The 14,116-nt window shown below is 36.8% G+C and overlaps 1 protein-coding gene across 8 annotated transcripts in view; it reads left to right on the forward strand.

Moving 5' to 3' along the window:
• Window positions 1-14,116, forward strand: part of EFR3A (EFR3 homolog A) — a 75,216-nt gene that overhangs the window by 46,060 nt on the left and 15,040 nt on the right. For all 8 annotated transcript variants that reach the window (XM_057382492.1, XM_057382493.1, XM_057382495.1 and 5 more), the window contains 8 exons: window positions 48-126; window positions 1,116-1,251; window positions 2,389-2,553; window positions 4,779-4,893; window positions 6,612-6,663; window positions 9,526-9,698; window positions 10,144-10,219; window positions 12,815-12,976. In XM_057382492.1, the coding sequence (XP_057238475.1) occupies window positions 48-126; window positions 1,116-1,251; window positions 2,389-2,553; window positions 4,779-4,893; window positions 6,612-6,663; window positions 9,526-9,698; window positions 10,144-10,219; window positions 12,815-12,976 (958 nt within the window). The remainder of the gene's footprint in view (window positions 1-47; window positions 127-1,115; window positions 1,252-2,388; window positions 2,554-4,778; window positions 4,894-6,611; window positions 6,664-9,525; window positions 9,699-10,143; window positions 10,220-12,814; window positions 12,977-14,116) is intronic.

The raw sequence follows: 14,116 nt of genomic DNA on the forward strand, positions 1-14,116 counted from the left end.
TATCGGTGGAATGTCATTATTTCAGGTCTCTTAATTTTTGCTTACAGGCATTTAGACCATCACAGACTGTGGGATCCTAATGAATTTGCTGTTTCCTGCTTTAAAATCATCATGTATTCTATACAGGTAGGATTTTCTCCTGCTTTTTTTCCCTTGCATATATCTTCAAGCACAGGAGAGAGTTTTAAATCACCATGCTGGTGGTGGACAATAGATAAAGTCAAAGAATCTAAAAGATCCAGTGGAAGGTAGTGGGGTGGTCCTTCAGCTCCAGAACAAGGGTTAGGGTAACCATGCTGGTCTGACATTGTGCTTGACAAAGAATTCTCTGGAGTTGGTTATTTCTTTGTGCCAATGCAGCAGTGCTGCTTTTCCAGCCCAATAAACCACCTTCACATGCAGCTGTGTTATGCTGAGGATTTTTTTATAGTGATCAGTCTTAAGCTGAAGGAGGGAAGGTGGGTATTGGATATTAGGAAGAAATTTTTTACCAGGAGAGTAGTGAGGTGCTGGAACACATTGCCCAGAGAAGCTGTGGATACCCCATTTCTGAAAGTGTTTAAGGTCATATTGGATGGAGCTTTGAGCAGCCTGGTCTAGTTGAAGGTATCCCTGCCCATGGTGGGGGCTTGGAATGAGATGGTCTTTAAGGTCCCTCACAACTCAAACCATTCTGTGACTCTGATTGTCTGTTATAAACATCAAGGTATGATTCTTTGATTGCATCAACCACAGACACCCAAAATATAACAGTGTAAGATTGCAGGCTTGTGAAAATAAAGCTGCGTTTACTCAGCTTTTGTGTCAATGGTGCTGAAGTCCTTGAACTGCAGTTGGCTGAATGAAGAACCACTTCAGGCTTCTTCTGTGCCTGTAGATGTTCCTGGATATTTGAAAACTCTATTTTGTATACTGGGCTGCATGAACCTGTGTAGCTTCATCTGTCATGGCAGTTTTTTGAATCTGTATTTAGTTATGAACATTAATTGAAATTTTGGTAAATTTTTAAATAAAAGTGTTGCAGAATGGGAACGTGGTCATGACCATAGTTGAGTGGTGAAGGAGTTTATTCTTATTAAAGTCACCAATGAAGATCTTCTGTCTCTTTTTTGTAGGCACAATATTCCCATCATGTAATACAAGAAATTCTTGGACACCTTGATGTCCGGAAAAGGGATTCACCTCGAGTCCGTGCTGGTATTATTCAGGTTCTTCTGGAAGCAGTTGCAATAGCAGCTAAAGGATCAATAGGTAAGTTGTGTTAAATTAAAGGCATCCGTTCAAAGGATAGATTTACAGGGTGATCTCATTTTCACTTTGGTTTCAGACTGACTGGTAGCTTGTATTTTGAAAGGGTTTTGTACTTATTAATTTTTTCTCCCTTTTGCTTATAAAATGCTTGAAATCTTACTTGGTTTATGATTGCCCCAAATGTACTTAATGGTTGTTTGGCKGTTATATAATCCTTTGAATTGAAAAAACGAGTGAAAAAATTGTGAAAGGCAGAAATTCCTGTTTGGAAAAAAATGACAAAGTCTGAGAGAAACTGTGTGTGACTGCAGAATGTCAAGARCACTGTCACTTTATGGTACAGCTGCTATGACCTGAGTGGCAATGTGGGAGTCGAGTAGAATGATCTTGGAGAAATTTTACCTTATTGACTCTGAAGCAGGTGAAATAAGGTGAAATATGTCATTTTAGTTTCAGATAGTTCCTTGAAATAAGAGTAATTGCAAAGATATGTACACACATATGCTGTGTTGTTGCTGTGTTTTGTTGAAATATTGCTTTGCTTCATTAGCTTGAGCTTGTGCCTGACCTTTCTCTTTGTATGAGAACCACTTGTATGCACAGACTTGTGAAATCTTTTACCATATGATGAAGAGTTCATTATTTGATCCAATGTGGCAAGCATTTGCAGTTCAGCCCATTATTGATGCTTAATTTCAGCAACCACTCCTATTTTCTATCTGAAACTTGCGTGGTGGGTTGACTCTGGGCTTTTCACTCCCCTTTCCCACAGGACAGGGACAGTGTAGAAGGAAGGTGAGAGGTCTCATGGCTCAAGATAAARATAATTCAATGGGCAGAGCAAAAGCTGCTTGTACAGAGAAAAACCAATTACCTCCATCCTTGCCAGACCCAGTARTGGATTATGCATACATATCTGATTGTGTTTCCTGATTCCAAGTTCATTTCTAAAATACCAAGGTATAGACGCACTTCAAAAGTTTATCCCTTGTCCTCATGCCTCAAACACTCAATTTCRCTTGGTTTTTTTTCATCCTACTCTCATTTCTTGTGAAAAGGGATTGAAAAGCCCTGTTTTCATTTTCTTAAGGCATCTTTCCCTTGACTGGTGCAATCACTGTTATTTGTTGTTTCCAGGCCCAACAGTTCTGGAGGTTTTTAATACCTTGCTGAAGCACTTACGCATCAGCGTTGAATTTGAGCTGGGTGACAGGCGCAGTTCAGCAGGAAGTGCCACTTTGAGCACAAGCTCCAAGGAGAGTGACGAGAGGATTGTCCAGAATGCAATTATTCAAACAATTGGTGAGTGATACAATGACAGAGGCTCACTTAAAATTCCTCCCCTTTTCCCCCTTCCCCAATGACATGATGTTGGACCAGCTTGAAAAATCGAGGAATACTACCAAGTGCAGTATCTCTGACTGAGCCTGTCATTTGCAGGCTTGCTTTATGTGTTTGATTTCTGAAAGGTTCTTCTTTTAAGTGTTAACTGAGCACATAGCCAAGAAGCTTATGAAWGTTAAAAATACTGGTGGACTTAAAAATAATTTAATAATTATGTGGCCCTTGAAATGTAGAAATCTCTACCTTTGGTACACAACTAAAATTAGCCCTTTTATGAAAATCATTGCAATCAGTCATATACAATAATACGCATTTTAGCAGGTTCTACTTTAAATTGTAGAGAAATTAATGTTAAACATAGTAGCAACAATGACACCTAATGGCCAGTTGTGCTACCATGACTTAACTGAAGTACTTCAATGCACAGCACTAAAAATGGGAGCACCAAATTCTGTAAATAGTTTTCTTAAAATAGTGTCTCCCCTTCTCTCAGATTTTCTCTTTGTGGTAGTGACATATATTGTGATGCATTTATGATATGTATTCCTTTCTTAAAGAACAAGGAGGAATGTAACTTAAATAATCTGTACCTTTGCTTATGCCTTGAAGATTTCTAGAACAGTAAGAAGTATGTAGTAGATCATTTCACACCATTGTAGTAAAGCTCCCAARTTAAAATGTTAAATTCCCCCCTGCCAAAAAATCCTAGAAACTCCACAACCCAATCTTCTAAAGTGGAGCTTCTTTCTATCAAAGTTAACATTACGCTGTTGCACAGTAATAAAATATCTGGAGTTGGAAGGGATGCATAAGGGTCATTGAATCCAACTCTCTGCTCCTCCCAGGACTGCTTCAACTAAACCATGTATCTGAGATCATTGTCCAGCTGCTGCATGAACTCTTTCGGGCTTGGTGCTGTGACCATTTCCCTGGGGAGCCTATTCCATTGACCAACCACCCTTTCAGGGAGGAACCTTTTCCTAATGTCCTGTTTAAACTTCCCCTGGTGCAACTTCATTCCATTTGCTTGTGGTCACCTGAGAGAGATCAGACTTCCCCTTTTTCTGYCCCCCTTGATGTTCTCAGATTGAGGCACCCAAAACATGGGCTTGAGGAGGGGCTGCAGCAGTGCAGTGTAGATGGCACAGTCACCTCYTCAAGCAGGTGCTGATGCTGTTCTTGGTGGACCACAGGGCACAGTTGCCCTTTGGCTACCAGGGCACACTTGATTGACAGTGGATTTACTTGCCATTAACCCAACCCCCTAGTCTCTTTCCATGAGGAATGTATGTCCCATGTTACCAGTTCCATATTATCACAGATAGCAGTGTTATCTCCGTTCCCCTCCCTGGGTGCAGTCCCAAGATGTGCCCACTGTGCTGCCACAAGAGCAGGGCCCAGCCTGCAGCTGGCCCTAGAATGGCAGCTGTTCCCATTGGAGCTGTGTCCGAGCAGCTTCTTCAGTTGTGGTGGGTTCAGAGCTGAGAGAGGACAGGGTCTTCTGTGAGTGGAAACCATTTCTTCGTGGTCAAACTGGCAGAGGTGTGGTGCCTTTCCTGCCTGCCAGCTGCTGCTAGCACTCCCTAAGGGATTCCTTCAAGGCAGGGGAGGGAGTCTGTGCCTGGTGTTTCTCCTGGCCCAGCCAGGTTCTGTCATCCATTGGCTCTTTCTGCTCTGAGGTTCCCTGGTCCAGGAACCTCCCTGTGCCCCAGGCATTCTGCTTCCTGTGGTGCTGGCACAGGAGCTGATCACTTCGCTCCCCAAGAGCAGCAATAGTCATAAAATACTTGGATGTCTCTAGGATTTCTGTTCCTTCACTTGTAATATTTAATAGAGATTTAACAGGTAAAAGTAACAGCACTGTTACTTGTGCCATGAGAAACACTTTCAGCTCCTCACTAGGTACAAATTAATAGATGACCGATATTTAATTTTTAAATGCTGTATTTAGAGGAGGAAAAATGAGGCTTAAGGTTTCAAAGGTGAAAGTGAGTATCATGAAAAGGCTCTCTAAAATAATTCGACAGAAATAAACATGAGATAATGCCCTAAAACAYATCATAGTTTTATTCTTCATATATTTTGACCTTGTTAATATACTCCTTGTATTTATAAGGCTTATTTTATAAAGAGAATGGCCCCATATCTCTTTCYTTCGGTGATTTTGTTCTGTTTTTATTTAGGATTTTTTGGAAGCAATCTCCCAGATTACCAGAGAGCAGAGATTATGATGTTCATTATGACCAAAGTACCTGTTTTGGGGTCAACTTCACARTCACTGGATCCCAATCACCTTGGGTTTGTATATCCTACATTTTTAAGTTTCTAATTAAAAATTTAGATTTTAGAATCCTGTTATAAGAACTAAAAAACATTAGGAAAAGTGAAATGCAAATTATCACTCCTTCGGGGCTGTATTAAATAATATAAAGAAGCATAGTGTCAGCAGTATGAAATCAGCCTACAGACGTGTTCCTGATAGAAAATTACTTTGCACTACCACATTTTTCTCTCTGCATCTGTACAAATCTTTCTGAAATTATGACTAAATTGTGGTTAATTCTGTAAATATTTATATGTGTATTTTGGGAATGAGAGACATTGAACTATAAATACATTTTTTGAAATAGCTACATAATTTACAAAGTGCTTTTAAGAAGAGGTTTTGGGKTTTTTTTCATTCTGTACAAGTTGACTCCAGATTAAGAAATAAACTGCAAAAATTCCAGTGAGTGTTAAATTTTCCATATGTATTTAGAAACAGAAAAAAGCTATAGGTGGGCAGACTTCTGTAATAAACACATAAAACGTCACCCTACACTGAATACTTTTCCCTGTAACATGAATTATTTTGTTTAAAAAATATTTCCTCAGAATGGGGAAGTCACTGAAAAGGTTGCAGCTGTTCTTTCCAGATGTTCATGTATACTTTGCACCACATAAATGATCCCCTAGTAGATTAAGTAGAAAATCCAGCTTCTTGGTAGCTTTTCATACAGTATCCCTGCAGCATGGGATGCTATTCCATGGAAGATGCAAATCTGTCTGTGCCAGGCAGTGGTCACTCATTATGAAGGTATTTGAAGTATGAATGCATATGAAATTCTCTACTTGGATTAACAGTTGGGGGTGGGTGGTGTTTTTTTATTTTTTAGCTGTACAGTTTTATGGGATTCTGTGTAAACATGTGCCTGAGCAGTGTGATAGTATGATGTGCATATGTTACTCTGAACAAAGAAGGGKTTCTGGCTGCTGGTAAAGTCTTGCATTACTTGAAATTTTGTTTCTAGCTACCCAAGACATTTGAATGGTAGAGCAGCCAGGATAGCCCATTAAGGTAGAAGTTTCCACTGTTATGTGGGGCCAACTTCTGTGAAGAGGATTGCTCTTTTGCTCTTTCTTTATTGGACAAAATGGCTTGTACATTTTTTACTTTCCTGAAACAGTCTCTTTTAATGGAGCAATTTATTCCAAGTGCACTTTTATCTCGTGAAGTCGTGAAAGAATAGTGACCATATACTGTTAGCTATTGGCTACTTTCAGTACCAGCAGAAGGGAAATGAAAACAGATGAAGAACAGGTCAAGTAGTATTCCATGTACCTTCCTGTGATAGGAAAACTGAGTAATCTTTCAGCTTTTCGTACTGATTTGGCAGATAACTTTTTTCCAGTGTGAAAGTTTTGGAGTCTGACTTAAACAACTGTCCTTGTTTCCTAAAAGACTCAATTGCATTTTAATCCAGAAGAAGTTTGTTTGTAGTCGTTGATGTATGTTACATATACAATTTACTGTTTTYTTCAATTGCATGGCTCTGTTTTTTAATCTTTCCTATAAATGTGTCTTTCAGAAACTTTTAGTTATTGCATCTCAGTTTTCTCTTTATCTATGATAATCCAGCATCCCTTCCAGGACTGCTGTGTTTACTTGGGAAAAATGAGATTATGTCTAGAGTAGAATAATGTTTCAGAGATATGCAGAAAAACCTAATAGGCAACTTTTTTGTTTCCAATTATAGTGATTTGGGAACCAGGAGGATTCAAATTATGTTACTGAGATCATTACTTATGGTAAGCCTTCTGTGATTGGTATGCTATGTTATAAACACACAGTGTTTCATTTTAGTTATATGTTTWCATGTAAAAGCGTAGTATAGCAAGTCTAGATTATGAAAATAAATATACATTCATATTGCATAGACCTGTAATTCCATTGTGTAAAATCGTGAAAGCATTTTCCCAATTTACATTACAAASAGCACAAGAAATAAGTTTCCATCTCATAGAGTCTTTTWGTGAAYGTCAGTTTTAATTGGATCTGCATATCCAAAAGAACATCATAGAGTAGGTTGAGTTCTGCCAGCAATATTGGCAACATCAAAGTAAAATCACTTTTATCTCTGAGCCTGGAAAAGTGATAATTAGTAGAATGGCCAATATTTTTAAAACTATAGGAATGGATGCCTGTMTCCAAGCAATTAGAGCCTCAGACACTGTTGTTCTTTCCTTCCTAATGTTTCCCAAGTTTCTTGTAAGGTGTGATTGAATTTTTTATCACAAATATATTTTTCAATTCTAAACCTTCAAAGAGTATTTCTGGAAATGGACCCAGATGGTAAGAATCAGAATGTGGGTAGTAAAGGAGGCTCGTGCCAGTAGAATCCTGGCCTGTTTCGTTGCATAAGCTGAAGACTGTTTAGTAACTCAAATAGGGGAAATGGCATAAAGAATAATTCCATAACTAAAGCAGAAGAATGAGTTTCTATCCCTGCTTTGACCTGAAACTTGGGGGCAATGTTAGGCAAGTAGGTTAAACCATTCTTTGCTTCTCCAAATCTGAAATCTCAGAYTCTGGTTTGCCAAAGAGCTGGGCATTCACAGTTGCAATTTAAGGATCCAAAATGTGTTAGAAAGGTCCTGATTTATCTTTTCTCTAACATRAGCAGATGATAGGAATACTCAACTACCCTAGGACAGGTGGTCATTTTTCACATAGTCTTTATTAAACATGRAGACTAACATTAGACTCTGATATGTCTAAACTTTTCCTGACAATATTCATCTCACCAGTCTTGAAATTTCATTKAAGTAGGTAAGAATTGTTCTGCTGATTTCAGGTACTGCATAGCCTGTAATTATGCTTTAAGGGAGTCAAATGGTTTAACATTTTGAACACTGAATTTTGGTTCCTATTTTAGAATGTGGAAGTAAAATCCCATCRTGGCACAAAGGTGTGAAAGTCACTGTTCTGATGCTTAATGAATTACTCATAGATAAATATTGTGGAAAAATTAATCATTGTACATCATGTATTCTTTGCAGAAGAATAGTATTTCATAACATAATTAGTCTGTCATGCATACACACAGGCAGACAAGTTAATGTTGTATAGGCAGTTGAAATCTGGCACTTCATTAAAAGTGTGCACTTAGATTTTCAGTCTTGCTGCTTGTAATATGAGTCATTCCATTTTCAGAATGATTGATCWGATACCTTCCTGTCCCTTGGTGCCCTGTGCCAGCCACATCCCTTGGAGCCCCCTCAGATAAGCTGTAGGCACTGTGCTCACTCAGCTTYGTGGTTTAACACAGGGGCACCAGGGACCACCCAGTCACTCACTCACTCTGCTCCAGGGGGATGGGGGAGAGAAGCAGGGCAGTATCAGTGAGAAAAGTGGCTTGAGATAAAGACAGTTTAGTAAGTAAGAAAAGGAAACCAAGACAAACAAAACCAAGAAACAAGAAAAAGAAGTAATAGTAAAATAAAACCAAACCCCCACCTAAAATACAGTTGCTCACTACAAGCCAGCTGATACCCCRCCAGTCCCTGAGCCATGGCAGCCCTCAACAGCTGCCTCCTGTTCTGTTTTGCTCATGACATATTTTAGAATGGGATATCCTTCTGGAAGTGTRTAAGCCCTGCTCAGCAGGAACTAAATCATCCTTGTGTTATCAGCACTAGTTTGCTCATAAATCCAGAACAGAGCAGCATAAGTGCTATTATAAAGAAAACGAACAATCCCAGACAAAACCAAATACTACATAGTTCACACGTAAAAGCTGTAAGGGTATGGAATACATATAAAGAAGATACAATTATTGTGTAAGTCTTAGATCAAAGTATTACTGCATTTATTAYAATTAAATTTTGAATAATATTTCTACCCTCATCCTCAACATTTTCTGAATCCATTTTGGTTTTGAGATTGTAATATTCTGGTGRCCTCCATTTTAAGGGATGGTAAATTTTAAATATTTCTGATTGCTGTAAATGTTTAGCTAATTAATATTTGAATTGTCAGGTAGAAGTTTACCTTTTCTATGTACCTACAGAGTTTACTCTAATTGAAAGTAATTTAATGAGACAGAGGTAGTATTAATTTTTTAAAAAAGCAAAAATAACACTATGGTACCAGATTTCTATGAAAGTGATATTTGCTGCTTATTTCCTATTTTACAATGAGATAGTATCAGTAAATGTTTAAGGTGTACATATAGGCTCTGATTTCTCATTTTTTATTTCACGTGAGCTTACTTTACCGTATGTGAGCAGCTCATAATCTGAAATGAAAAAATCTCTATTGTAAATACTATCTACTGGAATTACTAGCATCTTCATTTTATGCCCTGCAACTTTTTGGTCATATTAAAAAAAAAAAAATCATAAATTATACCTTTATGTTTGTAATCTGGGTGTGTTTGTAAAGAAAGGATCCTGAACAGTGYGTGTAATATGAGGGAGTTTTTGAAAATGTGTGCTTAAGTCCTTCCAAATTCATACTGAAGCCAGAAATTTTCAAAATTAATGCAGTACTTCAGTTTGATTCCACACTGCAGTTACTAAAGCAATCTCACTAAAAAGTGAGTGACAGCTGCAATTAATTCTTATAATGCARTAATGACACACATTAATTTTGCTTCCAACACTGAACAGGTGACTTCAGGATACAAAGCCACAACAATAAGTAATGCACTTCCTGGCACCTTTCTGGACCCGTTGCTGTCTCCTTCCCTCATGGAAGACTCTGAGCTGAGGCAGCTGGTCCTGGAAATCCTGCACAACCTCATTGATCGACATGACAACAGAGCCAAGCTCAGAGGGATAAGGTAGTGCTYTTTATTTTTTGGCCTACTTGAAATTCCAGTTCATTACGTGAATGAAAAGTATTGTTGATTTTTAAACTTTTTTGGTAATATGAATTACTAATGTGCTGTTTTGGTAAATGCACAGTGTTCAGTGTCATTTATTGATGGCAAGTGTTTTACAGGTAAGCCTCAGAGCACAGTACCTTAAATGACCATTACAAATATCTGCTAGTTTAGCTGTGAAAGACAGAATATCTTACTRTATGTAGATAAAAAATATGTGATCGTCATAATTCTCTTTCTGGTTCTCCCTCTTCAACTGAAATCTGAATATCRTTGTTAAGCATGGGTATAATTAAAATGGGAATTGGGTCAAGATCTGTTTGAATWGTTCTTGTATTTCACATTCTCTTCCTTTCCAACTTCTTGTTTTTTTGCTAAAACAACATATTTCTTTCATTTGTAGAATAATACCAGATGTTTCTGATCTAAAGATAAAACGAGACAAGATTTCAAGGCAAGATGTAAGCTTCATGAAAAAGGTAATAGAATGAAACATCAGTTTTCTATCTAGAAATAAGATAAAGTAACTGAACCCGTGGTTTTGCTTTTCTTCTGCAGCTGTGGTTTTGCGACAAGTCACAAAGACCAGTTTCAAATTATTGTAATCAAATTACAGTGATTTCAGTGTTGAAGTGCTCTAGATACTTGGAAGATGATTCCATGCAATAAAATTTTAATTTATGTCTTCAGTTAAAACCCTTATATTTATGACATTACAACAGCCTATGTGTAARCCATGATTCTGAAAAGACCTTCCTGTAGTTAGATTCTTGAGCAGCATTTAATTTTTACTCAGTAGTAGTTTATTACTTGTGAGGCTTTTATTTTGCTGTATTTTTAGACAATTTTGTATTTAGAAATCGTTTTATAGCTGTGTTATGTTGGCTTTTTTTTAGGTAAAGGTGTCAAAGAAAGTTCACTTTGCAAGAAAAATCCATCTTCYTAAAAGATGGTTTTCACAGGACTTTGTACCAGATGAGTGCTGAGTATATTTGGTTCTAAAGAAAAATAGGAGTTTTTTAGATGATACCTACAWGCAGTGAAATTACTTACAGTAAGCACCTTGGTTTTTATGTGGGAAAAATGCATAAATCTATTACTGTGCTCTGTCATTCCTGACTGTAGTTTATCTGTGGAGGTATGTTTGTAAACAAAATCCAGGAATTACTGAAATAGGCAAAAATGCTGCGTATGTAATAATATGCAAACTAGAGTTGTACAGATTCAAGTAACATGCAAGATAAATATTCTTTCTAAGTTAGTCCMGTTAATATTCTTTCCAGTACATATACAACTAGAATAATACAATTTTTTAAAATATTCCAACATTGGCAATTATTAGTAATGTGGCTTAAAAAAATTAATTAAATTTYAGTTCATTAATTTAATATGATTTAAAGCAGTTTGGGTAAGATGYATTTACTGATTTTGCTAGATGAAAGTTGTAGGCTAAGTATTTGAATTGTTACTACTGAACTGACAAAGGCAGAAGAGGAAAGGTCAAGGACCTTCACAGGTCAAGAAAAGATGATAGAGGCTAAAAAATGAAATTAAGTAATTCATTGATTATCTGTGTGATATTGTTTCAGGTGCACATATGTCATAAATGCAATGTTACTCACTTGGTGTAGATGTACGTGTTAGCAGCCTGCTCTTCCCAGATTTTTTGCATAATCAAAGGAAAGGGATAAGGCATCTCCAGAAGTCCATTAAGATCTGTACGACCATTTAGGCTTACTTGATATTATAGGAGGATTCTGAGGCAATTGTRTATCGTACCCAGGTGGAATGGAACCAGACATAACCACAAAACTCTGCTTCTCAGACCACTKTCTCAGTTTATTTCTATCCTTTCTTTGAAGGGAAATATTTAACTTCTTGCATTTTCTGGTCTAGTAGAAAGACATATATTGAGAAAATCCAGTTAATCATTTGTTTTCCTATTTAAGTGCAATTCTTTATCAGTGGGATAAAAAAATTCATTACTTTTATTTTCCAAATATACTGGGTCTTTAAGCAGCTAACCTTTGCTTACTTCAAAGTAGCTTCTTTGCTTTGCTAATAGATCTGTTTCTCTCTTTTTCTAAATACAGTGTGTATTTGAGCAACTATTTGATTTTAGAAGTAATGAAAAGACCAACATAGTCTTTATTATTTCTTAAGTAAATATGTCCTGTTTGAAAAAGAGAGGTTAAAAAAAGCTTTTCTTCCTCCTAGAGCTCAGTTAGTACTTSTAGAGACAGAGTCAGTTTTTAGATCTTGAAAATTAACTGTGTCAGCTCAAAGTGACCCCCACATACAGATTAAAAATGCTGGGGTGGTACTGAGTTGTGTGTTGCATGAAGCACCTGCTGCTTATTTTACATTTCTTGTGCTTGTGGGGTTTTTTTCCATATTGAGATAATAGTTTCTTTACAGAGATTTGGTTAGGCATGGTGTTATGAGGAGAAGAAAGYCACTTTTGAAGTGGAGAGTTTCATTAAATTACTTGTATTCTTCACTGGAGCTGCAGCCTCCCTACACACATTGATAAATGAGCCCTRCTCACCTGAAATACCTTCTAGCAGAATTTTTTCTTGGTTTTGCTGTTCAAGAGGGCTTGCCTAATGAACAAACTTAATGTCTTTGCAAGGATAACACTTGAAGTTCATCAGTTACTTGAATGTTCTGGAGAACGTTTCAAGATTACTTTTTTATTTCTCTTTTTGATAAATGGACAATTTTTTATATTTCAACAGGAAATGAATTCTAACATCTGACACTGTGCAGTTATCATGCAGTTCTCTGTATCATCTTACCTATCTGTACATTTCTGCATAAAATAGAGCAGTGCTGTGTTTATAAAGAAGCTATTTTTAGAAACTTGATTAATCATATACTTGCTTGTGTATGTATATGTATACATCTATTTTACCCTTTTTAATAATTTTTTCCAATTCTTTATCTAAATTGATCTAGCATCAACGTTGGCCCTGTTTGGAGTAGAGAGCTGGATAAGAAGACCTTCAAAAATCCTTCCTAACCTATATTATTCTATTATTTAATATCCATTTTCCCTTTTATGTCTTTTATAGCATGGTCAGCAGTTGTACAGACACATCTACTTGGGCTGCAAAGAAGAAGACAATGTCCAAAAAAACTTTGAACTGCTGTTTACTTCTCTAGCTCTTATCACAATTGAACTGGCCAATGAGGAAGTGGTTATTGACCTCATTCGATTAGCCATTGCCTTGCAGGTATGARTCTATGTGGGGTTCATTGACTGACACTTTATATTTGTAATTGGAGATGTGAAGAACTTGGGTGTTTTGTACATTGATCTTTAAATTAGAAATCCCATAATTTGGTCTAAACTTGATTGATCCACTAAGGAAGTGCATTTTGTGCATCTCAGTTACTAATGGGGAAGCTTCAACTAATCAGTTTTTTGACAAACTTCATAGCATGTGTTCAGGAAGAAAAGCAGATGTGGAAATTTGTTGAAACTTTCCTTAGAATCACTGCTACTCATTAGCAGATTGACAAGGTGTTCTTTCAACCTATGATTTTGTGACAGTGTTCTGTATAAAATGTATGCACTGTCCACACCCAGGATGAAAACTTTTGTGTATTTWTTGGTTGGGAATAGTTACCAAATCAGGCTATTTAATCTTACCTTCAAGTAAAATTCTGTCAGTTGCTTTAGGAGGCTTTTTTCCTTAACATTCCCTAAATTGTATCAAGCATTATCTCATACTTACATACAGTCCTCAGGGAAACAATATAACTTACTAAGTTTATCTGCATTGAAATAAAGCTTTTAAAAAAAAAGTAACACCAGCATGTGCCATGGAAATTGGATAAAATCAGGCCCTGTATTCCCAGTTCACTCTGTCATTAACCTTATTCCCAAATGTGCAGCTGTGCTATGAAGCCTCTGAAATGCATTGTGCRTCCTTAATTTTAAAATCTGTCACTGAACCAAATCCTTACTTGATGAAAATGACATTAGGGGCTTTCCTAGGGCAAAAATTATGCATTCTGAATAAACAGAGAAGTGCTAATRTGCATTAAATAATTCCCTTTCTTGTGCTGTGTCTGTGACTCACACAGGTGATCTTTATTACCAAACTGCTGTTTTTGATTTTCCTGAGAAAATGTTGTGATCAGCAGGTGGTAAGGACAAGAGACTATCAATCATTAACCTGTTTTTCCTTTCTGAGAAACAATTTGGAGTTGAGCAAATTTATTTCTCTTCGTAATGGTTGAATCTTTTAAGCTCTCTAACTTCAGATGAATATATTCCTAATTCAGGAGTCAGTGAAAAGACTAGAATTTTAAGATGAGACATATCAAATGTGAAGTAATAGCAGGTAAACATCATATGTCAGCTGGTA

Source organism: Malurus melanocephalus, unplaced genomic scaffold (genome assembly GCF_030028575.1).
Source record: "Malurus melanocephalus ecotype Western Australia unplaced genomic scaffold, MMel_1.1 scaffold_570, whole genome shotgun sequence".
Classification (NCBI taxonomy): domain Eukaryota; kingdom Metazoa; phylum Chordata; class Aves; order Passeriformes; family Maluridae; genus Malurus; species Malurus melanocephalus.